Source organism: Rhamphochromis longiceps, linkage group LG8 (assembly GCF_057381845.1).
Source record: "Rhamphochromis longiceps isolate RC_006_pf linkage group LG8, R_longiceps_female_GT1.1, whole genome shotgun sequence".
Taxonomy (NCBI): domain Eukaryota; kingdom Metazoa; phylum Chordata; class Actinopteri; order Cichliformes; family Cichlidae; genus Rhamphochromis; species Rhamphochromis longiceps.
Window position 1 is genome coordinate 25,812,879 of NC_140564.1, and position 27,391 is coordinate 25,840,269.

Genomic DNA, 27,391 nt, shown 5'->3' on the forward strand with positions numbered 1-27,391 from the left:
AACTGGGAAAAGAAAGGTGGAAAGAGAAGGTCGGCGACGCACGGGGAGACAGGAAGGGAGATAAGACTGCAGCGTTTCTCAGCAGGAGTGCTGCATCTCTCCTTGGGCTCCCCGACTTGACAGAGCCTCGCATCAGCCGGCATGGTATTCATCAGTGATGCACGTACCTCATCGAACACGCACACTCAGACACACACACTCCATTTTTAGAAAGAAAGAGAAAGAAACAGGGTACTTGGTGCTCCAATTGTTTCTTACTTGTCTTAGCAATTTCCATTGTGCCTGGGTGGGAACCGAGAGTAGCGGCCCAATTGGCGATTCACTTCACTACCCCATCTGGCATTTGAAGTTCATTTCTTCGCTTTTTGCCAAAACGACACATGAACGAGCATACGCACACTCAAAGGAATCGTGCATGCATACACAAACACTCATTTACTTGTGGCACTTGTCTGGCGTAACTATGACAATTAAAATAGCCAAAGTGTTCATTAAAAACCCATCACATTACCTTTATGAAAAGAGCTCTTTATGTGCTTGTTATTTGTTAACAACATGCCACAAGAGGGTTTCATTAGGTGCGTGTGTGTGAGAGATGTTAAAGCATGTGTGTGGATCTAAATGCTGCCAATTGTCTGCTTTTTACACATTTTTCTAATTCTGGTGCTCTTCTACTTTACTGTGCATATGTGCCATGTTGTATGTACTGTATGTGTTTGTCTGCATGCCGGTGTGAGTGTGTCTAAAAGGGATGAAACTGACTCTGATCTTATCCAGCTTAAGACAAATACACTGTTCTGCCTGAAGACATTGTCATGGAAACAAGCCAGTTTCCCTGGGTACCAGAGAGAAGGCCAAATTTGAGCAAGACAGAGAGAGAGAGAGAGAGAGAGACAGAGAGATATGAACACAGATAAAAGGAACAAAAAGGGACAAGATATAAAGGATTGAACACAATGGCAAAAAGTGTGCTGTTCATAGTTTTTTTCTTAACATGGAAATTGAAAAGGATTTCTGATGTACGGTATTATTTTTGTTATGCTCTACTTCTTCTATTTCTATCTCTAAGAAATTCACTTAAATGATTGTATCTTCTCAAAAACATTGCTAAATTTAATATGATTTGCAATAGTCCTGAGATGGACCTTGTTGTTGTTTGTCCAAGAGGTTGTCTGGGGAAGCCATGGCTAGCCCTCGGACCACCTTGCACAACTAATGACAAAGCCTGATGGGGGGGAGGGGGCTACATGTAGAACTGTTAATACATTTAATACCTACTGACCATCTACGTGTTTCTCTGACACATTTAAATGGCAATTATCTTATGAGCCTTATCTTTATCAACAAGATAAATATCTTACACAAGCTCCTATAGTGCATTTCTTCATTGAAGTGATGCCTGAAAAAGAAAAGAAAAAAAAAGACTATTTAGGCTACATTAATTTAACACATAGCAATAAAACCGAGTCATCCATTTCTGTGCCACCCCGGCGTTTGGTTTGACACTGGCCACCCCTATAAAAAATGTCTGGCTCCTCAGTGGCGCCAGCCGTGGGTTCAGACCTTTTAATAGGCTCACTCCACCACATTGACTGATGAAAACGCTAGTATAACGGTTCTGTTTGATAAACAGCAAACCATCCATTCATCGCTAATGGATGGTGCGTGGATGATTTGCTGTTTATTAAGCAAAGGCAATCAAGCAGTCCTTTGTTTTTAATATTCTAAATAAGTTTTAAATACACTACATGGGACTCAAGGAGACTCATATCTTCTTACAGATATAATTCTTTGTTGACAAAAGGACTGCTCATAATGATTCTTTTCAGTGCTGTTTAATGTGCTGCTCTTCTTTTCAATTATTCGATCAGAGCTAATTAATGGAGTGCTTAATCAACAGAAAGCCATCATTCATCCAGGGAATCAATTAATGAATAATCCAGTATCGTAAACGATAATCTCTATAGACATACACCTGAATGCGAATTTACATAAACTGATGGTGGGGAAGATTTTGGGATTTGTTAGATTAAGGTCCAGATTAAGCTTGGGTTTTCTTAACCAATCATAGTTAAGCAGACTTTGGTAGCTTAGAGATAAGTCCAAGAGTTATTGGATTTATTATAATCCATTCTCAAAACCATAATTTATTTTATGAAGACATTTTGACTTTTTATTAGCTTTGCACTAGTATCCAATGACCGATTAACAGGATTGGCTAAACCTTAAATTTTGACCTTTGACCTCAATAGTTGTGTTGTGAGCTAACTAGTAAAGTAAAGTAAAAATGTATTTATATTGCACCTTTCAAGATAAAATCACAAAGTGCTTCACAGAAACTAGAACATAAAACAACATCAACCAAAGGCAAGTTCGTCCCTACAGCCCTGTCACTGATTATGATTAACAGTAAAGGTGTGCCGGACTTGCTGGAGTATTCTGAAAGATTGGTGCCGCCACTCAAAACCACTGATCAGTGCTGCTATAGGACAAGAAGTCAAAATTCTCAGTAAAGGAATTGTGGCATTTCTTTCAAAGCGTTCTCCAAAACGTCTTTTTAAGTTTTTGCAACATCCACATCCGTATAATCTATAAATCTCCAGGCTTCTGCATTGACCTGTCATTGAAATTGTAGCACCAACATTATCACACATTTGTGTCTTCAATCCACGCCAGCAACGAAAGAATGCAAAAGTTTCTTTCTTTTCAAAAGTTATAAAATGCTGCTGTTCACTGTTAGAACGTATATAAAAATTCTTATGACTGATGATCATGATTATGTAGATAACACCTGGTTTCAGTTGCATCTGATTCTTTCAAGTCAATGAATCACTGCAAAAACAAAAAGTTGGCTTTACTTAAAGTAGTGTGAAAATTCAACCTGAAACAAGTGAATTGTGCCATCTTGTAAGGTTTTTTTTTTTTTAAAAAGCCAACTTAATGCAGTATTAACTCCCTTATTCACAACAGGCCACAGCCTGTTTTATTCATTGGAGCAGGATCTTAATGAAATGGTCTAATGCCAATCACTTGTTAGGCAAAAGTGTAAACCACTACACTATGGAGCCACTTCCAACTTAATATAGTGTACGAAGGTAAAGGAGATATTTTTAATCTTTAGTTATATCATGCACCCAGAGCACTTGCATGAAAATATATGACCATTATTTGTTAAGCGGCAAGTTTCAGTTTGTGTACCATATACCACAATGTTTCCAGAAAGACTTGTTTTACTGACATCACATTGACTGGGAGTCTCTGCTATGGTGGTCTATTGCTACATAAGCACTTGAAACCACCCTGCATATCCAGAAGAACAAAAAGTGTAAACATGACATAACATAAAAAATGATCACAACATTACTAGATTAATTAGCAGTCCTGTGAGTCTTACATTCCTGCTATTGCAGAAATTATATAAAACCTTCCTATCATCAACGATTTGCAAAAAATGACAAACATTTAGAAGAAACCATTCAGACAGGTGTCTATATTGTTGGTGATTTTTCAACTCAATCACAGTTTCTGCACTATTCTTCACTTTTAGGTCAGTATTGTATTTTTCTGTGCTGGTGTAGCATTTTTTAAAGTGCATATTTCATACTGGGAATAAATGCTTTCAATTGAACAACAACAACAAAAAAGAAATAAGACATCAACATTGCAGACGAGCAATCTGTCACTTGTGTCCTGACAGTAATATCCTCCTCTACAGTATTGCTCCCTTGGCTGTGATGTGATAGCCCAATCGCTTTCAAAGCCAGATGCTGTATATCACCGAATAGAGATGGAAACGGCATTTGCAGCCTTTAGTGAACTCGACTGTATGAATTCTCACACTTTAACTTAATATGGAAACTATGCATATGTTAGCATACATTTACATACATTTCCAATGCTGGTCATCTATCTGTATAGTGTACGAGTGTATAGTTAATCCACCTGTCTGTTATTAAGAAGGGATGCCTTCGTGCAGGATGCTTGAGTTTATGCTGCGTGTGTGTGTGCATGTGTATTTGCATGTGTGGACAGTCTGAGAGGAGCTGATAGCAGAACTGCATGGTGGGCTAAAAACGAGGTGCAAGGGAACTGCAGCGTGCTATCTTCAGAATGACAGGGCTGCCATGATTGAGGCTTGCTACACTAGGATTTAGATACACCAGCATTTTTCTGTCTTTACCTCTCTCTAGCCATCCATCCCTCCTTCTCTGCCACTCCCTTTCCTTGGCTCGTCTTTCTTTCCTTCTACCTTATTCTCTCTTCTCTTCCATTCTGCATTGCCCATCTCAATGAGTCTCCTGCTCCCTCTTTTTTTATTCCTTCTCCTTTCAAATTCTCCAATGCATCTTCCTCTTTCCCTGTGTTAAGGTTCAAAATTGAGGAGGGAGAGTACAAACCACTCATGGTCCAGAAGCTCTTGGTCCAACAATGATTTTAATGAACACACGTGTGGGAAGACACTCTGTACGCAGACAGCCAGTAGTCCTCGACTTAATCAAAGCATGAACAGATATTTTATAGCATCAGGGTTTTATTTTACCGACGCCCCTTCATGCGTCACAGATACATTTTATACATAGATCAGATCAACACCAGAATGACTTTTCACCTAGAAGATCATCTTCTATTTTCATGGCTGGTACTTTCCATCCTGCTCCCTCTATCAGGTGCTGTATAATGTAGGCTCCCCCGACGTGCTCCCAGCCTCCATCCGCCATTTTGATTCAGTACAGCTGTCCATGATAATGTACTGTTCACTCAATCACTCTTTCTCTCTCTCGACCTCCTTCTCCATCTCTCTTCCTGTCTCTCCCCCCTCTCTCTGTTTCTGTCTCTGAAACACATGCATGCACAAACACATTCATATTTGGTGTAGCCCCTGTAACAGTGGGTTGCCATGGAAATGACAAATTAGTGTGCGAAACGCTGAGGACGCACATGAGCAGAAAAATGCAACACACACTCGCCATGAGAGCGCAAACAGACAGAAACATCCAACTGATGTGTGTTTGATCATTGGAAGGGTGGTACAGCTGCAGCTGGTCTCTGAAGCAGCAACCATCAGATCAGTTATTCTCGCTCCCTCTCTCCCCCCTCGCCTCCCCACGGACTGCTTTATTCATTACAGCAGTAGCTTAACGATAGTCTTCAAGAACTAATGCCAATCACCTTCCATCTTTACATTTATGCTTATTCTCAATCCTTGCATAGCCTTCAAAGTTCACTTCATTAATTTTGTACAAGTTCCTTTCATATTATCCTGTTCCTAGACAGACCTCTCCTTCTGCAAATGCAGTCGCTGGAGTGTGTTTTGGACCATTTTGCAACCCACATATATTCACCCCTGACAGCCAGCTGTAGAAAGGCTTACTTTAAAGGTTCAACTGATAGCTGGAATCAATTAATAGTGACATATTTTCACAGCTTACCAGGAAGTCGCTCGGTTTTTTCCAAACCGTCACTCGTTTTTTGTTCTTTCTTTCTCTGTGTATGAAAGTGAAGTAATTGAAAATGCAATACAAAAGCCTGTCTTCCTCTTCTAATTGTCAGTGCTGACAGATGATGGGAGAATCTCAGCTGATAGGCTTTTGCATAACAGTGGCAATTGTATGGTGATTTTTTTAGTGAAGCTTTATGCCTTGTGTAAATTTGTTTTAAGGTGCATAGAGTCTTTATGTAATTGCAGTGGTCTCATTACACCATTAGTTAGAACAAGAATTGAGAAAAGCATATTTTGGTAAGCTGCAGAACATTTTCTTTGTTTATTTTTTTCAAAGTATTTGAGCCAACCACAGGGCCCATAAACCAGATTATTCCTAGCGTCCTGTCCAAGTCTGGATTAACAGGGAGGATTGCATCAGGAAGGGCACCCAGTGTATAATCTTTGTTCAAATTAAACAAGTGAATGAAAAATAAGATTTCCAAACCAGAGCAGACGAGGGCCAGGCTAACAACAACCACTAGTTACTAGGTTACCAATGAAAACGTTGCTACTGAGGAGGAAGATAGTGAGAAGGTGTGTTTGGAGACAGAAGGAAAACTGGGAGTGTAGAGGTCAGACTACGGACTTAAAATGTAGGTACTACAATATCTGGAGCTTTAGTGTGACAGGAGACAATGTAACAGATAGGGTGTGAAGGAAGGGAAATAGATCGTTTGCTATAGTGACCCCTAAAGGGAGCAGCCAAGAGAAGATTTGATTAGTCACCGAGGTGCAGTGGAGGAAGCTGTTTTTGATTTAGTTGTATTTTTCCTGGTAAAAAGACATTTCAGGAAGTGTTTTACCCTACTGACCTTCATTAGAGCATATTTTTTCAATAGTTTGCTGTTCAGTTGCTGCATATTTCAACACGTTACAAACCCCAGCAGTGCCGCATCCTTGGTGTTTTTTATTTTATTGATCATTGAGGGTTAAAAGATGAAATTAAAAATAATTGTTGGATCTGTCTACCAACAGTCGGCTTGTGTGAATTACTTACACACGAGAAGTTTCACAGCTCTGTGTCTCTCCAGTGCTCACAGCTGGAGGAATTCAAAAGAGAGCCTGCTTTGTTTTTAGCTAAAAAAAATTGTTGATACAACCACTTATTTTATAAAGTGGTAAATAAAATAGTAAATAAATACATTTAACAGCTTCCCAGTATCCAAGAAAAGAAATCTCCTTATTAATAACTTTGTAAATTCAGTGGTGTAAAATCCCAACGTATTTATATGACCCAAAGAATAGAACATTTTAGAAGTTTAGGCCAGCAAATGTTTGGTATTTGGTGACAATGAACGGCCAATTAATTTTTTTCGACTAAAAAAACACAAGAAGAATGGATATAAAAACAATTTTTACAGTTTTCTTCAGAAATATCCTTTAATTAGCTTTAAAGTTACCCAAAGCTAATTAACTTTAAAGAGTTTTCTTTTCCCTTCTTCTATTCACTCGCTTTAATCAGGTATAATTTAGGACCGTTATTGCAAAAAGTGACCTCAGAGATAAAGTAAAGCTTAGCTTAGCTGTCCAAACACGCAGCCCACGAGAAACAATTCCCACAGTAGGGGTGGGTGATATAGACACAAAATGATATCACAACATTTCAAGAAAACTTCTAGTATTTTTGACAAAATAGAAAAAACTCCTGAACATTTTACTGATGCTAGCAGCCTGCATTTAAGTGCAAGTTAATGACGAGTATTTTTCCATCCTTTTTTCAATTGAGTCTACTGAACCAAAGAGCCAGCAGTAGCAGCAGCCATAGTGCAACAGTGGTGACCCAGCAGTACATTAAGTGACACCACATAAATCAAGCTGCTTTGCTAGTGTTTTCCCTGGAAATTTAAGTAATTTTATGTTAAGCAGGTATCTTAACACTTTTATTGAACGGTAACTAAAGTAACTTGACCTTGTAACTTTTCAAAAGCCGCACAAATATTATCAGATAATAAAACTGGAAAATATTTTCTACCTTTGATGGGTTGTGTCTTGGGTCAAGCTTTTAAACCAGCTGCTTAAAATTTCCATCCACTCCATGTGACCTTCCTGTCATGTGGAGTGCAGCTAGCTATGAACTAGCGAGTGCAAATACCCAGCACAACTAGTCAGCGCACCAACAACACAAGTGGAGTCATGCGCCTATATCTGGGTTGACGTCCAATCACCAAATGCTGGAATCTCCTACTTGTAGCCTGGTTATACTCAACAGTTTGTTTTTGCATCCAGGGGTGAAACGAGTCGTTTTCACCTTTTGGGGGAAACATTTTCTTGCATATTCTGCAAAGCACTGCTCATGATCGAAGGTTATTAAAACAGCTACTCTTTTAGATGCTAAATTATGACATGGTGCTGTTGTGCTCTGATGTGCCTGGGCTAGTTTGTGTTATGTTGCTATAGCAATGATATCACAATAACGATAGTATTTTCAGATATAATAAAAGATTTAGGGTGTATGGCCCAGCCCTATACCAAACTTCTACAGTACATTAATAAATATAAAGTACTAAAAATTCTCCACAGGAACATTTTTATAATTCTCATTCTTAGGCTCTCCTTTTCTTTCCCCTTCATTTCTCCCTCGTTCACTGTATTCCTCCGTTCTCCGACTCGCTTGTTTTGATCGACAGTGCTTTCCACAGGATGAAGTGTGACATGTGGTGTGTATGTCAGTGTCTGTCTCACTGTTTACTCTGAGCTAATACTGACTCACTCCATTAATCTGAGCTACAGAAGATCCACTCCAACCTGCCCACTTGAGAGCGTGTGCGTCTCTGTGTGTTTTAGGTGTGTCTTCACAGTGAACACATGCACGCACGTCTTCCTTGTGTTTGTGTCACCCAATATGCATTTTCCTGTCTGAATGTGTGCGTGCACGTCTGTTGTGCATGTGATGTAATAGAACGAGGAGTGAGCGTTTGCGGGCCAGAGCTTCCAGATCGATGCAGAGATGCTTTATGTGCTCCTGTCTGCTCTAATGATGTGTCTGTAAATTAGCAACAGAATGGTGGAGCACTACACTGAAACCTAATGGCACCTCTGTAAATTACCGCTACAATGCTGCTGGACGGCTGCGTGTGTTCCCATTGTGAACAACACACACCCACCCCTTCTCGCTCTGCCACCTCATCTACATTTGGCTCCGTTTGCGTGTGTGTGTGAGAGAGTGAGTGAGTATGTGTGATTGTGTTAACATTTGTGGCTGGTCTTTCTGTGTACGTTTGTGTGTGGGGGTCTCCTTTTTCTTCGCTCCTCTCAGTAAAGACTAGCCCGAGGCCCTGAGTTGGTAATAGCTTTTCTGACAGCAATACACCAATATTTACAGAGACCAGCACCCACCCACACCCCCGCACATTTCATGCACACATAAAAAGCATATAGTTGTCTACACTTTCAAACGCTTGAACGCGAACTCGCACGCAGTTTTTCTTTTTCTCTTTGAGGCATGCAGACACATACTCTTAATCAACATGCTGGGAGGGAAGGAATCACACAACACAATGTGTTGTTTCTCACTCATATATTGGCATTCACACTTTGGATTTTTTTTTCATGCAACTAAAGCAAAGAAAGACAATTTGCCACAATTGGCCTTTGAATTGTGATATATTCTCACTTTTTCCTTCTCATTATTCTCTCTGTGTTATATTCACTCAAGTGCGGCCGATTCCATTTCAACATCCCTCTCTCTGCCTCTCACTACCTTAATAACCTATTACACTTCAGTCTATTCATTATATGGCATCTTTCCCCCCCTCTTCTCCTCTCCAGCGGTTCCTCACCAAGTGTCTCTCCTGCTCCAGCTTCACCTAGCGTGTGCTAAATCCTCCTCTGTTCCCCTCGTCATTGTGAACTACAAGATGGTGGTTATGCCAGAGGCTCCACAGAGCAAAGAAAAAGAGGCCAGTGAGATGTGAGGAGAGGAATGGTGGCATGAGGCCAGGAGGGAGGTGTGAGAGCTATAGGGATGGTGGTGAGGAGAACGCTGGAGCAGATGCAGAGGAAGGGTGATGTTTTGAAGGTGGGGGGAGGTGAAGAGACAGATAATGTCGCCCCTACTTGTCTATGGCAGCACGATAGTATGATCATTTTTGCGGATGTGTGCGTAGGTGTGCATATTTGTTCTGCTGCTGGCTTGCGTATAGAGTAGTGTGTGTAGGTGTGAGAGCAGATAAGTGAATGCGAGCTTAAGTATGATGGATTGTAAAACCTTGGTCTAGTGTCCTTGTGGGTCACTAAGGGTGTGCAAGGTAAGTTGCTACTGGCTGTCTGCCTGTTACTGAATTCTAATTGGCCACTCCTACCTGCTTTGGCTGCCATTATGCTTGCAGGCTGCTCTTCTCCATCTTCATCGTCGGTTTTTGCCATTCACTTTTAAAACTTCCCTAACCTTTGCTGCCGCCACACACACATACGCAGACACTTACACATTTCTGGCATTTAACAAACATCATGAAAGGAGCCATGTTGTCAAACAAGAGCACCTCACTTTAGACTGCCAACACAGCTGTTCTCTCAAAAGAGAGACAGGTTTCGTAACGAGTTTGGAATGCTACAGACTCACGACTGTCTCCCGCACATCCACACTGTTTAATCTCTAACCCACATGAATGATCAAAGCTTGTTTACACACCACTCTGTGGTACAATTAGAGGTATGGAAGGAAGTGTTTCTTCCAAGTGCTGGCATCAGTGAGGCTTTGCTTGACAATAACAGCATTTTCAGCATCTTAAACAATATGTTTTGTACTGCATATCCGAATCAAATTTAACCAGGCCCAGCTGAGCTTTGTTTTACTCAGCTGGCTCTGATGAACACCCACCATTTTATCATCTTTGAGCATTTTGTGAAGAGCAGTGTGGGAAGAAGCAACATAGCTTGGAAAATGTACCACTCATTATGATAATGCTTTGGCAACAACGTAATGGTTCCATGCTTCTGTTTCCTCCTCTTCTCCCTCTTCCTCCTCTCCCTTTGCCTCTCAGCTCGCGAGGAGTACGTCGCCACCTTCAAGGGCTCAGAGTACTTTTGCTACGACTTGTCGCCCAACCCCATCCAGTCTAGCAGTGATGAAATAACGCTCTCCTTCAAGACACTGCAGCGCAATGGCCTCATGCTGCACACCGGCAAGTCAGCTGACTACGTCAACCTGGCGCTCAAGAATGGGGCAGTGTCACTTGTCATCAACCTCGGCTCTGGGGCCTTTGAGGCTTTGGTGGAGCCCGTCAACGGAAAGTTCAACGACAACGCTTGGCATGACGTCAAGGTCACCCGCAACCTGAGACAGGTAACCAAACAACAGGAGATGGAGGAGTAAGCGAAACAGAGAGGAGAGGAGACAATTTATGTTACTGATAAGGCTTTTGGGAAGAAACATTTTCAGTCATGTAGAGAGGGACATAAAGATAACAAGGATGAATGGAAGTTTTACTGATAAAATGCTTGGTAAATGGCAGAGTGAAGTAAAGCACAATTTGAAAATATTTTAAGATGTCAAGATAAAAAAAATACTTGTTCCAGCTTCTCAAATGTGACAACATTGTGATTTTTTTTGTTTTTTTACTTCATTAGCTTGTTTGTGAAGTTTAGACCTCAGCTGGGGTTTTCAGAAACTTTGCATTTAATGTGTCTTATTGTACAGGATTGTATTCAGGCTATAGGTGCGGGCAACCCAGCACTCCTCATATCTCGTGGCACTGATTCTCTGACGAGATGCAGAGAAGCCAGAAGAAGCAATGATTAAAAAAAAACAAAAAAAACGTGCATACTAAAAGGCTACGCCAAAACAATAATTTCGTTTGCCTGAGAAATAATTGACTCATTAACCAAATGAAGATGTTTATTAGTTGCAGAATTAATTCTGACTCCTTGTTAAATAGATTCGCTCTGTATTTGACTTTGATGAACCACAGTGCAGGTGTTCCAGGGCCACACGGGGCTGAAAAGACTGTAGTCAGCAGAGGGAAGCTAAACAGTGTAGAAACCATGGTCAGTGGTCTGTTGTCCAATTGCAGTGATGCTATGGTAGTAAGAAAATACCTGAGGTTTTGGTCTTAGTTTACAGTGGCTTTACCAGCAGACCTGCACTGCTCTCAGCTCTAGGTGAGTGCATTTTCAATTGTGTGTTTGAGTGAGTGAATGACTGAGAGAGTGAAAGAGCGAGGGAGTGGACTAGAGAACATACAGGGTCACTAGCACCCAGGTGCTTGTAACCTACCTGTGCCCTGCCTCTACCGTTTGCCTGTCTGTACTACTAACTTGACTACTAACTTTACTAACCTGCTAGTGAAACTAACCACCATCCATGGAATGATTCATTCTACTAACCTAACCTGTGCCCTTCTCCTAGCGAAACCACTCCAACCAACCTACTAACCTCACCAGAGGCCTTCTAGCTTTCCTTTTTTTGTTCCCGAGGTTGTTCTGTTCACAGTTTTTTGCTTTCCTTTCTCCCCCTCTCCTACAAAGCACTCAGGCATTGGACACGCTATGGTAAACAAACTCCATTGTTCGGTAGATATCATTCTAATTGTTTCTTAGTTTGGGTTTGCCCCGTGTCTATTTCCTTTTGAACCATAGACATCAAAACTAAACCAATAACAGGATAAATGCGGTTGGTAATCTTTTATGCTTAAAAAGCCCACATCCACCTTCCTTGCCAACCACTTTTTTTCTATAAATCCTTTCCCTCCCTTACTTCTACTGTTTTTATTTTCACCCCATCACTTTGTGACTGACATGTAGGCCCACGCTGATTGGCTCATCCCTCACCTGCACGCAAATGACGAGCCCTCCCCTTCCCCCATCCTGCATGGCGTGACTCAAAAACCCTTCCCCTCTCTAATTGGTCCGTAAAGTGGATAGAGAGGTTCCTTCCCTTCTTTTTTTAAATTCTTTTTTCTTTTATTTTTCACCAATCCTCCACTGCATGTTCTCCATGGTGCCTCTAACTCATCCTGTCGTATGTTGTTGGGGTTTTTTTGTATTTTATTATCTATTGTGTCCTCTTTGCCAGTGCTTGCATGCAGAGAGAGGAACAGACTGCATGTTTGTATATTTATGTGTGTGGAATGAGGCGTAACCCATCTAACACCTGTGCGTGTGTGCATTAAATCTGTGTGTTTGTCATCCTGATTCGCTGATCTAACAAACCCCCCCCAGACCACTAACTAACCAACTAACACCATCATCACAATTCACCCTAACAACACAATAACATAACATCATCACAATGACTAACAGCATTGAAATCATGAACCCTGACCTCAGTAACCCAACACAGCTTGGCCTGACACAAGTAACACTTCTGTGGCTGCCAACAGTGCAACAACTAACAACTACTAACAAGTAAATAGTACTAACACCTTACTGCATAGCACGAAGATGCCTGCGGAGACTTACTAACACCTGACTGGCTGGGCAAGTTTGCCTGGCAATGATGAGCACCAGCAGTCAGAGGGAACTTATTGTAGTGGGGAAATAAAGAGCTCACAACCTTTATGGGCAGCCAGACATGGTCAGTAATGTACTGTAGAATATCAGAGAGTGATAATGTACCACTAACGGTGACTTGAGTGTGACAAGATTGGATATCAGTGACACCTAAAAGCCTCTGTACAGGCTATTACACTCCAAAATGAGCTGATTAAATTATAAGAGCACCAGTGTCACTTTAGGCAAAGCATTTAGGAAAAATCTTGTTAGCATATTAGGAAATAAATCAAATTGCGTCTTCTGCCTAGACCGTAAAGCAGCTTAAGCGTACGAACCATAAACATAAGTTGGAAAATTTCACTGATATGGGTTAAGTTGGCTTTTCCTTTAATAAACAAGGCTAACCTTTTAGCAAAATCACTATGGTTTAGTCTATTTTTTACCATGCAGTCACAGAATAATAAACTGCCTTTGAAGTCTGGGTACCGAGAGAATTGTGGCCCTGAAGCTTTGGGTTTCAGCAAAACTTTATTAATCGCATAGAGAATTTACAATAGACTTTTTGCTCTTGATAGGCCGAAGATAGAAGATTATGCCGTTTTAATTCTCAGAGCGCACAAAAGAAAAATGAGAGTTTACCACTACCTGCAGGAGTGAGCGGTATTTAGCAGTGCATAGTTACATATTTCTGAAGCCGGTTACATCAGCAAAGCCAAGAGGCGACACTACTCAGTTACACCACACAGCCAGCACTGATCCAACTGCTGCGAATCAAAGTGGCCAATTCCCAAAACCAATCAGGCCTTCTCCCTGCCAGAATGCATATAGATTGGTTACCAGAGCAACGGGGGCTAATTTGGCTGGTCAGCGCCTAGCTAGCGCTTAGCGCTGCCTTTGGTGTGAGTATATAGCGTGTCCTTTCCCTGTGCTTTGTTGTGTAGGTGACCATCTCTGTGGACGGCATCCTGACCACCACGGGCTACACACAGGAGGACTACACCATGCTAGGCTCTGATGACTTCTTCTACGTGGGAGGAAGCCCCAGCACCGCTGACCTGCCTGGTTCTCCAGTCAGCAATAATTTCATGGGATGTCTGAAAGAGGTGGGGCACATGCTTGATAGGTAAAAAAAAAAAAAAACTAATTATTGGCATAGGATAAAACTTTGCATGTGTAAAATGTCTTTCCAAGTGCTTAATGCTGTCCGCTTTGACCTAAGGTTTAAGAAATATTCATTTAAACTAAAATAAATCTTCTTTTCTTTCTTCTGCCACGCATCACACAAACATTTTTACACACAATATCTTATAAAGCACACATACACCGACATGCTTCCATTTGGCAGACTCACACAAGTAGTCCCAGACGCACACGCACACACCCTCCCCAGCATCAGAGAGAATCAGTGATGAGTGTAGTTGAGAGAGTAGATACAGAACTAAGCACTAACATGCTAATTAGGTACGCCACAGAGATGCTCCATCCATCCACTGTGCTTGAAATGGGCCACAGCACCACAGAAACAAAAACTCACAATGCACACATGCATGCATGCACAGAAAACACAGTCGTAGTGTAATATTATATGCCCAAATATTTCCGCTGAAACAGTTGCTGCACGCAAATAAACATACGTATGGATACCCAGAGCTTGATACAACGAAACTCCCAAAGACATCCTCACGCCCATCGGATACACACCCTGCCTGAGTCTCCCTTTCATTCACGCAGATTCACACAGAGGCATAAACAAACAACCAAACAAGCCAACAGATGATGTGCCAAACAGAGAGCTATCTGTATCAGTAGTGAATGCACTCTGTGTTGCTTCATTAAGAGTGATGATGTTTAAATGAGGCTGCCGCTGTCAAAGTGAACCCTCCACTGGCACATTTACATATTTAATACGATGATATGATAATCCATGTGAGCAAATTAAGATGTATGCTGCAAATCATCATATGCATGAGCAATCACGGCTGTAACAGTTTTGTGCATTGGATGCAGCACAGGCACAATCCTCCCCATAAACACCCACACCGTAAGACCGTTTGAAGCACTTATTGTGTTCAAGAGCCACCCCCTTGCCTTAAACACACACACACAATAGCACCTGACATGCAGAAAATTAAAACGCAGAGCCAATGCAGAGGAGTATTTGGTTGCTCACAGGTTATAGAAGGAGGTCTGGATTAATAAAGCAGAGCCTGTGTGCTCATCTCTCAACATCAGAATGCTCAGCACAAGCACACTCTATACACTGAGTCAGAGAGCGGACTGTGTCAGGGAAAGCAAAGAGAGAAACAGTAAAGCAAAGAAAATAGAAGATGTAAAAGCAATCATGCAGGTGGCAGGGACAAATGGGAGTTTGAAAAGATGAAGCCGGAGTGGATGCTGGTCTTTAGGTTCTTGCTTTCATATAAAAAACCCATCAGAACATTTGAATAGAAAATGTGTTTGAATAGGTTAAACATTAATCGATGTGCGCTCAAAAGTCAATCAATCTTACTGTTGCTGAACCTTTTCATACATTTTCCCCCAACGTTATCCTGGGAACTGTCACGTGTGTGTTCCCTTACAGGGAAACAGTCTAGCATCATTGTGTGTGCTAGTACATAATGTTTGGATAGCAGAAAGCAGATAGAGGGATAGTGAGACAGAGACGCAGCGAGAGAGATACATTCCTCCAGCTTACTAATAAGAATTTAGCATTACTTTAATAATTTCTCTATCAGAAATGTTATGTGTGTTGATTAAAAGTGAAGCAGCATTCAGATATCATTATTTTCTTTCAATCCCCTCCCCTCAAGGTGGTGTACAAGAACAACGATGTACGGTTGGAGCTGTCTAGACTGGCTAAACAGGGAGACCCCAAGATGAAGGTATGTGCTTTAATCAACACGTCCCAACAAGCCAGACAATGCTGGATCCCCTCAAACACCTCATGTCTCGCCCTGTGAGACTCACACTGTAGCGATGTAAATGGGATTATATATTTGAGAGGTAGCCACAAGCTTTTATCTTTTAGCCACTTCACAGCTGGAATCTGGCTTTATTTCGGTCTCAGACTACAAAGGAACCATACTGGTCCAGATAGTCACTACAGCAATTTAACAACTCAACTGTTTTCTGTACCAGGTAAGTGGGGTGGTGTCCTTTAAGTGTGAGAGTGTAGCAACGCTAGACCCCGTGACCTTTGACACCCCAGAGTCTTACGTGGCACTGAGCAAGTGGACAGCGAAGAAGGCGGGATCCATCTCATTTGACTTCAGGACGACAGAGCCCAATGGGCTGATGCTTTTCAGCCACGGCAAACCCCGGCAGCAGCAGCGCAAGGATCCGCGCACACCTCCAACCGTCAAGGTAAAAAAAAATTCTAGGCTAACTGTATAATGTATAATGTATAATGTTGAAATAAATTTTAATGACAGTGTTGATGTTTAGCAGCTATATTTTGGGTCACTATAGTACAAAGTGCAGAAGTTCATATGAGTTACTTTAGTTTTGAAGGGGTGTAGCCAAATAAACAAAGTATTAGGTATTATCAAAGTATACATTTTTCAAAATTCTGATGAAATAGTACAAAATCCATTTATGAAGAACAGAAATTCATTTAGAATATTTTTTGTAGAATATTATTGGCTGACCACTCACATACTGCAAGGTGGCTAAATTCATCTCATTAATCTTTTTAGTCTGCTGGATGTTGGAATGATTATCTAGATAGATATGAAGGGATGTTACTTATGAAGAAGGTGGAATGGTCCACTAGTAAGTATACGAACAGTAAGTGGAACAGCGTGCGGGAGTTCAATTGAGCTGTTTTAATGAAGTTTATTCCTCCAACGCACCTGTCGCTTATTAATGTGTACAAAGATTTTGCATCTGAAAATTCAGTTCATTAAAACGGCTACCTTTAATCATCCTCTCTAACAGGGCAGTGACTTTATAATCGTGACTGATATTCTGAGCTTTAGCTGCAGAATTGAGATTTTAAACAAACGAAAGTCCCCACTTCTACAAATTCAAGATGAATAGTTCATTAATGAGAATTCAAAAAGAAGTAAATTGAACAAATTGCACTCATGTCACACCTGCAACTATAATTTGCATTTTCACAGCTTGCACAAATGTTCCTGTTTGTTTTTTTTTACACCTGTCTCCGGTTCATCTACAGGTGGACTTTTTTGCTATTGAGATGCTTGATGGACACCTGTACTTACTGCTGGACATGGGCTCAGGAACCACCAAGACCAAGGCCATCGACAGAAAGGTCAATGATGGAGAATGGTACCATGTTGACTTCCAGAGAGACGGACGCTCAGGTACAATCGCAGCTCTTTTAATTCTGAAGCTAATAGCAAAAGTTGAACTGACAGTAGCTGTGCACATTTTGAAGCAAGCAGCAGATTAACATGACCATTTTTGCAACCATCTGCATTCTGTATGTATTTAATTCACCTGTTTCTATTGAATCTGACTTTAAGGGGTTTTATTTTGACTATTTTAACCCAATTCATATACAGCAGGTCTGTCAAGTTTATTGTTCATGTGCTGGTATAATAACACTCAGACTAAAATTAAAGCTTTTGGTGGCCTGTTTCGTATCCAACTGGTAGACCCATTAATGCTACTTGACATCATAATCACATTTGCTCTAAACCTTTCCTTTCTGTCACAATTACTGTCAGTCGGTATGTAAAACATACTTGCACAATGTCTTAAAATCATTTTGCAGTTACAGTTATGTGCAAAAGTCTTGAGCCGCCCATCATTTCTTTATACTTTGCTGCTAAGGACCCAGATTCTCTGGTAAGTCTATCGAGTGCTGTGCAAAGTCTTGAACAACACTTCCCCAGGCTTTCTTAAGTTTATCATTGGACATTCATTGCTTGTTAATTTATTTTTAGTCCAGTTCTTGTACTTGTACTTGTACTTGACCACTGTCAGATGAATTGTTTTTTTTGTTAAGCAATTTAAGACTGGCCTATGAATCACTAGATTTGTTGTGTCTATGCATAACAGAAAAATTAGCAAAGAACCCATTTTAAATTGTATCTTTAGGGATCTTTAGGGTTATTAGCTGCCTGTTGCAAAAATACATAATTTGTTCCAAATGTTTTTAAATTTAATCAACTCAAAATACCAAAGATAATACAATTTGGGAGGCATAAAATAGTATTTTTGCACCAACAAGGTGATTCCCAAAAGAGCCAAAAACTTTCCGTATGGTGCGTACTGTGTTGTAAAAAGTGTAGGGACAAATTGGACGAGTGAGGACAAAAGAAGAGGTGGAAAAAAACTATCTACAGCATCTGAACAGCATCTGACAGTTATGTCATAAGAAAAGGAAACAAATCCAGATACAGGACCTGTGAGATCTGGCCTTTCTGCCAGATCCATCTACTTTCCTACTCTTCTTACTTGTAATCTGACAAGAGAGAGTTACACTAGTGAGTGTCTGTAATTGATGGAGGCTCTGTCATGGTTAGTGACTGCATTTCATCCAGTGATGTTGGGAATTTTGTTAAAATTGATGGAATTATGGAAAAGTACCATCAGATTTTGATCTACCATGCAATACCATCTGGAAAGCACCTGATTGCCAATGGCTTCATTTTTCAGCATGACAATGATCACAAAAACAAACTACCAATGCAGTGAAAGCATACCTGGATTAAAAACACACAATGAAACACCATCAGTCATTGATTGCACTCCCCAGTGCCTGTACCTCAACTTTATTGAAGCAGTGTGGGATCATCTTGACTGAGAACATTGCAAAAGGCAGCAGACATCCAAGGAAGAGGTTTGAAGTGGCCTTTAAGAAGCCCGGAGAACTATTCCTGAAGACTGCTTAAAGAAATTAAAAGAAAGCTTGCCATTGAGTTAAGGCTGTGTTGAAGAATAAAGGTTGTCATGTCAAACATTTACTTTTAAACTCATTAGAATTGTACAAGTTCTGTTTTTGCCTTACACATACTCTATTTCCATGCATTTTTGCAGGTGTTTCAATGAACTGGTGCTCCTATTTTTACATTTTCCTAGCAAAATATAAAGAAATGAGGGGTGACTTTATACTTTTGCACAGTACTGTACAGTTCTATTACAGATGGGGATGTTTTACACATGTCAGCCTGTTATGAGCATATAGTTATTGCTTGAAACTCTGTGTTAATTACAGAGGTCTGTAGAAGCTGCCTTTCCTCTCAGTGGGAATCCTATTTGTTTGCTCCAACCGCGCGTTACTGTTCCAAAAGGAAATATATTATTAGCAAAAAAAATGTTAAATGTGGCATTTTTTAACTCACAGGGACTACCCGAGGACTGTGTAGAATTTCAATTACTTCTGATTGTAGCTGTGATTTGTGGTGGTGGTGGTGGTGATGAGGAGGAGGAGTACAAAGAGAGGCGCAAAGATGATGATGATAAAGATGATAATGATGGCACTCATAATAGTGGTGCTGGTGGTGATGGTGCTGGTGATGACAGTGGTGATTGTGATGAGGATGTTCACGCTGAAGGTCATAACAATTACTGATATTGTTTTGATGTCTGGCGACGTGTTCAGGAACTATTTCGGTGAACAGTGTAAGAACAGCATACACGGCCCCGGGAGACAGTGAAATCCTGGACCTGGATGACACCTTGTACCTCGGAGGTTTACCTGAGGATCGTGCTGGACTCATCTTCCCAACAGAGGTTTGTGTGTAGATATCATGTGCTATGATAAGCATTCTAGCTCAAATAATTAAAAGAAAATTTCCAGCAAACATCAAACATTCCTCACTTTTTCCTGTGTTTTAATATAGTCAGTGTGGGTGTTTAGGACTGGCAGATGATGTCAACTTCAGCTCTAGTAAAGTGTGGCAGTTGCAGACAATAATGAATAACCTAAACTCTCCATATTAAAATTTTTTACCTACATTAACAGAATGTCTGATTCTGCCGGCAATCTACTTACAATATACAGATTTTTTTCTTCTTTTTTGTAACATTGACCAAGTTAATTTCAATAAAGTCCAGCATTCCAAAGCTGGAGGAGAATGTGCGAGAGAGCTGTTAACAACTCGTGTGCAGCCTGTTACTTGTAATCTGACAAACGTGTAGGTTTTACGCGTGTTTCTCCCAGGAAACAGCATGACATCACAGACCAACAAGAAGCAGTGGAAGTTTTCTGCGGTAGAATGGGAGGCGTTGGAGGAGGTGTTTCACAAGTTCATTAAAATACATCAAAACAGCAAGGTCCCACTTCTTACAAAGAAGCAACTTTAACACCATTGTGGGCACAGTAAAAAAGTGCCATACAGAGAGGAAGTTTAAAATAGATGCTATGACCTAAAGAGGTACACTAAAAAGAAGTCATTGTTTATAGTGCTTGTATGGTTGGCAGTGATCTGGGGGAGAAAACTGTGTGCTGTCCATGGTCCTGAACTGTGAAAAAACAGCAGGGAGTTTGAATGTCATGAAGCTGATTTTTGGGTGCCACATAGCCTTAAAAGGATTTATGAAAAATAAATCTTTGGAATTTTAAATCAAGAACCAGAGGGCGAAAAATAAAAGTTTGAAAGAAACATTTTGGTTCCACCTGCATTGAATGCTTTCTTATAGTTCAAGGTTTCAGGTCGTTTTTGATTTCCTCCAGCAGATTACGGAATAATTTGCCATGGCAATCAGCATGTCTTCAATTCTCCTGGCATTCAAATATATTAACACAATTGGAGAAATTTCTTTAGCTTGCAGCATGTGCTCTCTGTTCTTGGCAACATCTAGCCTTGTCAAGCACAGAGTGACTTAACATATCCTTTTTTATTTCTTTTGCTGTCTTTCACCTCTTATTGTTAGTAATTTGGTAGTATTTTACCTCCAGGGTAAAACTGACCGTAAGTCTCCAGTACTTAATCAATAGTGATTTAATTTACTGACCACAACTTACTGAGTGAATTTACTGAGCAACAACTTACTGAGCACTTGTGTCTGCTAATCGAAAGGTCGGCAGTCCCTAGCTCTTCCTGCCCACATGCCGTAGAGTATTTACCAAAGACACTGAACTCCAAATTGCACCCACCAGAGTATATGTGAAAGTTAGAAAAACGTAAGGCATAGACTAAAGAGCTGCATGAATGGGTGAATTGGGCTGGTAAAATTACCATTTAAAACATATTCCCAAATATACAGATTATTTTATTATTATGTTCTTGTTTTTGTTGTTTATACTTCTTTCTCCTTTTGGCATGGACATGGAATTTTCATTTGTTTTTCCTGATGTTTTATCAGTTAATTGAGAAAATAACTGGCGGGCCTATAATTGAAATTGATTTTAAAAAATTAGATTTGGGGAACTTTTTATGTTAACAATATTAATAGGTATATAAAAAATTATTAAACTAACTTTTAAAAAAATGCAGCTTATGCATTTTGCAGTCTTGGAGCACAGATGTGCAACCAGTGTTTAGAGAATGATTTTCAGCAAAAGGTTTTAGTAATTATAGATGAAACAACCAAGTTTAAACTAATTTTTTGTTTTTAGATTAATAAAAAAAAAGATTACCCCAATACCTGTTTTATGCAAAGTGTGTAAGAAATAAAAATACATCATGATGAAATAAATAAAAGCTGTACAGTGATGATACAAACATTATTTGTTTGTATTTAGTTTTGCAACACACACTGCAAGAGTTTGGACAAATATCCAGTAGTCATGACTCAACACTGGCATCCTCTTCTTCAGGTGTGGACGGCGCTGTTGAACTACGGGTACGTAGGCTGCATCAGAGATCTATTTGTGGACGGGCAGAGCAAAGACATCCGGCGGCTGGCTGAGGCCCAGAGGGCGGTGGGAGTGAAGCCCTCATGCTCCAGAGAGCCGCCCAAACAGTGCCTGTCCAACCCCTGCCAGCACAACGGTATCTGCAGGGAGGGCTGGAATCGCTATGTGTGTGACTGCTCTGGGACGGGCTACCTGGGACGCTCCTGTGAGAGAGGTGAGAATAACAGGGTAGGAGACTGGGGACGAAGAGCAAGAGAAATGCTAATGTCTCCTTTTCACAATGGAGATGAGTAAGAGAGTTAATTAAAGTCAATGCACAGCCACATTGGGTGAAAATTTAATAATATGTCATGATGCAAATTGTAGTCATCATGACAGCTTTGTCATTTGCTTTTTTGCCTGAGAACACTGAGTAATGCCAAAGGCATGAGTGACAGATGATGTGGGGTGGAAGCACAGAAGTCTTAAGATCAAAAATAAATCAGCTGCTGAAAATATGTTGTGATCACTTGGTTGTAAAAAATTTTGGTTATTTGTGACTTTGAATTATGCTTTTTCACTCATAGCAGGTTGAATTAGCGTGATAGGTGCATTAAAAAAGGTGCACTTGTAAAATAAAACGGTAAATAAAAATGTGACTAAAGCATTATTTCATTTTTTTAATGCTGAAATCAGATGTCCTGATGTGTTTACTTTGCACTAAATCCCTGGTGATGGAGTGTAGGAAGCTGAAAATAAAAAGAGGAGTAGATACTGTATGGATGGGTGAAGATAAAAAATGAAAAAAATTAGTCTACTAGCTCACCAACAAAAATAATAACGGTGCAGGTTTTCTATCTTTGGCTGTATTTTCTGTACCAAAGAAAGAATAGTGGGAAAGGAGAGAGGGAACAGAGGTCGAGGAGAAGAGGTGGGAAGAAGCAGGGCTGCAGACAGGACTATTGGAGTGCTATGGATGCAGTGACTGGGAATCGATGGGAGAGGAAGTGTGCAGAAAGCAGGGAGCAGGAGCTGTGACAGAGGAAGGTGGACTCACCGGGCTGGAACCGCCATATGACAGCGGGTGAGGAGATGAGGAGGAATGGGAGATGGGAGAAGAAAATCTGACACAGAGAGAGAGAGTTATGAGAAATGGTATGAGACCAGGGCGGGGGAGAAATGGAAAGCAGGAAAGATTGGCAGAGGGACTGATACAGGCCTGTTTGAAGAAGCGAGATGGGCGTCAGACAAGAAGAAGAGAAGAAATGTTGTTTGCGCCATAACCGCTGATGCGTCTCAAGTGATGATTGTACTATCATCTAGCAGGAGATATGCCCATGCAGACTCACACACAGGCTTTCTGAAAGGAGTTGATATGAAAATGTTTTATTTCATAGGACAAACATCCACAGTGTGTATGTTTATCATAGCAATGCAGCATCTATCGCTCTCTTTTCCTTAGCTCTGTGTATATCTTACTTCATCCCACTCTGTGTGCACTGAGGGGTCACTAACTGGTGGTTCAGTGGATTAAAGGAAGCCCAGATGGAGAAGCAGATGGAGAGAGTGATTGGCCATGTTTATGCCTTCTACCTGCGGTGTCTCCCTCCCTTTTTTCCCCTCCCTCGTTCTCTCTCTCTCTCTCTCACTCCTTTGTTCCCCCTCTCTCTTCATTAATGAACAAAGATGCTCGCCACGCTCTGGCTCCGAGTTTGCTTTTATTTTTTAATGACACATTTTAATGGCGAGTATAATGGGAGTAGTAAAATGACGAATTTGAATTTATGGCTAAGAATTATTACTTTTCAGTCAAAAAGATGACATGTCAAGATTTTCTAGGATAAATTGTGCTTTTTTAAATGTCAACAGGGTTGATACTCACATCACCCTGCTGCTAGGGCGGTGTGCGTGAGTGTGTGTGAACCCTGTGTCAAATAGTGGCTATTATATTTTTATTGTTACATTGTGACCACTGTGCAAATGTTAGCAGATGTTTAGCCTGGTTTTTATTTATTGAAATGTTTTGGGGGGGGGGGGGGGGGGGGGGTGTCAGTTGCAGATAGTTTCGTTCATATTAGTATTAGAGTACAAGTGCTTGAATCCCAGTGATGTAGATATCCTGATCCCAATACCTTGTGTTGGATGTGTCGACAAAGTGACTTAAAGTAGCCTGACATGTTTTTTACTTAACAACTTTGCAAGAACAAATCAATTTGGAAATGAGGTTAAGAAAGTTAGAAGGCATTGAGAGATGAGCCGGGATCTGATTTTGGGATTTTCGGGGGATCGATGACATGAGAAGAAAAAATGCAGAATGTGACTGGTCTTATCCTTTACTTATTCTGTTTGTATGGTCCATCTGGTGTGTGCTACAGGCGTCAAATGATGCAACAGTATGTGACACAGCCAGCGTGCATTGTATCGTCAGTCTTTTTCTTTCCCCAGCATGAACGGGCTTCCATACTTTTCTTCTCACCAACCCTCTATCCCCTGTTTGCCTGGTAGTGAGTCAGGTGCTGTGATGAGGAAAATTTAGTCAGCTGTCTCCCTTATCAGAAACGTGTTCATGTGTGTGCATGCGCAGGGGCGGGTGTATGTGTGGCTGTTAGTTATGTTATGTGTGATATAACAGGCCAACCACTTTCTTTTTTTCCTCAAGTTAATGAGGGTTCATTTGCATTTTAGCCAGGAGCTTCTCTCCCTTTCCCCATCCTCCTTTCCCTCTTTCTTGCCCCCCCCCCAGCCCCACTCTCACTTTACTAAACCCCTCTCTGTTCACACTTAAATTCACTCACTTATTCTGACATGCACGCACACACACGCACACTGTCTCTCTCTTTCCCTCCTTCTCGGCTCATCAGTATTCATGACGCCTTCCTCTCTTCCTGTTCTCTTGTTTTTGCCTTGGCTCAAACCGTCTCCCACAGAAACAGGGAGAGTGAAAAGGGGAGAGAAGGCAAAGGAGGAATGGAGTGGAGAGATATAAGAAGAAGGGAAGAAGGAGGAGAGATAAAGACACAGAGGCATGGAGAGTGTGTTTAGCTGTGTATGTAATTGGCCAATAAAAAATAGGGTCCTCAGAGGTAAACAGTTTAGCAGTCGGGGATTGGCCCCAGCAGGAAGCAGGGAGAGAAGATTATGAATATGCAAATGAGTATGCAAAAGACATTAAAGCAGGTTCACCTGAGCTTGTTACATTATGACTCCAGGGTCTGAGATGTCAGTGACGATGGCTAACACATTCAACACCATGCATTCTGATTGAACCGGATAATAGGGCCAGCCAACCAGCTGCGGCTATTTTTACATACTCCTCTCAAAGGCGGAGGGAGTGATGATGAATTAAGAGTGGAAAGCGATGGGATCATTTTGTAGAAAGGTTTTCAACATGTATTGGCGGGGGAACCAGCAAAAGTATAACCACGCAGTAACATACTTTGTCATGTTTAAATCTGATTCATTCAGCATCAGATTGCCTTTCCCTCCACCCACCTTATGTGTTTTTTCCTTGTCAATCATCCTCCTTTTTTCTCTTTCTACCCACCTCACCCTCCTCTGTCGTCATCTCTCTCTTCCTTCTCCATATCTCTTTTTCTTTCTCTCTCTGTGGATCATGTGCAGATGCAACTATCCTGTCGTACGACGGCAGTAAGTTTATGAAGGTGCAGTTGCCTGTGGTGATGCACACCGAGGCGGAGGACGTCTCGCTGCGCTTTCGCTCCCAGCGGGCCTATGGCGTTCTCATGGCAACCACTTCCCGTAATTCCGCAGATACCCTTCGTTTGGAGCTGGATGGGGCCCGTGTCCGACTTACTGTCAACCTAGGTACACAGATGCTCACAAACACATAGAATCTCAAGCATTACTTTAATTACCTGTCATGGGAATGCAGCTGATACTGGCCTCTTGGTAATTTCTTGCATAGAAAAGTCATTAACTGTTGATTAATAACTTTTTGTCCCGGTAAACTCAAAGGAGCCCTATTATGCTTTTCTTATTTTCTGTCATATATACATATATACTGTTGCAATGGCCAAAATTTAGTGCTCACCGTTACTCTAGTGTGAGCACAGAAGCCCTACCTGACTGCTTTTGTTTGTGAGGGGCAGCCAATCAAAAGAAAGTTTTTTTGAAGAGAAGGAGAAGAGAGTTAAAATGAATTGTTTTGGGAAATGGGTAAACCGGGGACTGTGCAAAAGTTGAGTATTAGATAAAGGAACACAAATTTGAAATATGAATCATGCAGAACTCATTCACTACCTAGAGTAATGGAAAAGTAGAGCACCAGAGTCCGAGGCTAAAAATATATAGCTGGAAATGAGCATGAGATGTCCCTTTTAAATTAGAATTCTCAGTAATTCCAATAAATATTTCAGCTAATTTTGCTGCAAGTATGCACAAGAGATGGATTTCACTGCTTCAGCAGATATGTTGCACAGATTACATGCACACATGCAAATATAAACAGCTAAAGGTTATTGGTTTTGTGTTGAACAGAGGGTCAAGCCTCAAGCTGCATTCTCTGCTCACTCCCAGCAGACCTGTGCATCCCCAACACCTTCAACAAACAACACAAACGCACACACACATGAATACTTTGCACATTTCGCAGCCATTTTTTCCACAGCCACACACTTTCACGTGAATTCATTTACATGCTAACACACACATCCTTACAGAGGGGTGCATGTGTTGGTCTCTGGTTGTCTGCAGCCACGTCTTTTCTGTGGTTGACGCCACTCGACACACCAAGGCATCATGGGGGTTTTTTTTAAAAAAAGGTACAGGGGCTGAATCTTCCAACCATTTACGGAGATTCGCGCTCTGGATAGGCGACAAAAATTATGGGATGTGTTCAGAGTCGTTAGACAAAACTGACACACATAACCCATCACAGTCTACCCACGCTTTTTATTGGTGACTGAAGCTGTCGCTCAGGCCAGAGCAGCCAATGACCACACCAGTCATGCTGTGACACACCGCTCTCTTTATTGTGCTCAAGGTAAAAATCCATCAGTCTTTATTCAGATTTTTCCTTTTATTGGCTACAAAATAAAAATCGAAGAAACTGCATTTGCTGCACATTGTCCAGGTCCAGCTTGTGGTCCTGTGACAAACGAGGGGCGTGTGTTTTCTCAGCATTGTGTGCGTGTTTGTATATGTATGCAGGGTGTGTCGATGTGTGCATCCCCAGGGCGTGGAGAGTATGTGTATGTGTGCAGCATTAACCCTCTGCTCTGCTCTCCCTCCAGACTGTATCAGGATAAACTGTACAGCCAGTAAGTGATCCTCCATCTCACCTAACTCCCCCCCCCTTTCCTCTACCTCCTCAGAACGTGTGTGCGCCGTTGTGTGTATGTGCTTTTATAAATGTGTGTGGCTGTTTTTCACTCTGTGTATCATGTCAGTTCATTTAATCTTCTTTCAACATATTTTTGTACCATTTGTCTATGTGCAGATATGTATGTGTGTGTGTGTGTGTGTGCATGTGTGTATGTGTTTGACGGGGGAGGTGCACATATGCGTGCGATGTTCAGCTACACTGCAGGAGAGGTGCGATTTTTGCTGAGGGCCAGGGTTTTCCAGGTCGGCCATTTTAGCAAAGAGGGATCGATGGCAGAGAGAGAGAATGAGAGAGGATGGTGGGGGTTGAAGGAAGGAGAAAATAAAAGAAAAAGGAGAAGAAGAAACCCGGGCATGAGGTGTTTAAGTAAAATTAGGTGTGCTGA

At 41.2% G+C, this 27,391-nt stretch overlaps 1 protein-coding gene across 4 annotated transcripts in view; it reads left to right on the plus strand.

Annotated features, from left to right (window-relative positions):
- Positions 1-27,391, plus strand: part of nrxn1a (neurexin 1a) — a 66,923-nt gene that overhangs the window by 16,732 nt on the left and 22,800 nt on the right. For 2 of the 4 annotated variants that reach the window (XM_085416729.1, XM_085416726.1), the window contains exons 5-14: positions 10,465-10,766; positions 11,948-11,971; positions 13,855-14,016; positions 15,724-15,795; positions 16,052-16,276; positions 17,091-17,238; positions 19,485-19,615; positions 21,645-21,897; positions 25,284-25,487; positions 26,915-26,941. In XM_085416729.1, the coding sequence (XP_085272855.1) occupies positions 10,465-10,766; positions 11,948-11,971; positions 13,855-14,016; positions 15,724-15,795; positions 16,052-16,276; positions 17,091-17,238; positions 19,485-19,615; positions 21,645-21,897; positions 25,284-25,487; positions 26,915-26,941 (1,548 nt within the window). The remainder of the gene's footprint in view (positions 1-10,464; positions 10,767-11,947; positions 11,972-13,854; positions 14,017-15,723; positions 15,796-16,051; positions 16,277-17,090; positions 17,239-19,484; positions 19,616-21,644; positions 21,898-25,283; positions 25,488-26,914; positions 26,942-27,391) is intronic. The other 2 variants (XM_085416728.1, XM_085416727.1) reach the window with 2 other exon arrangements.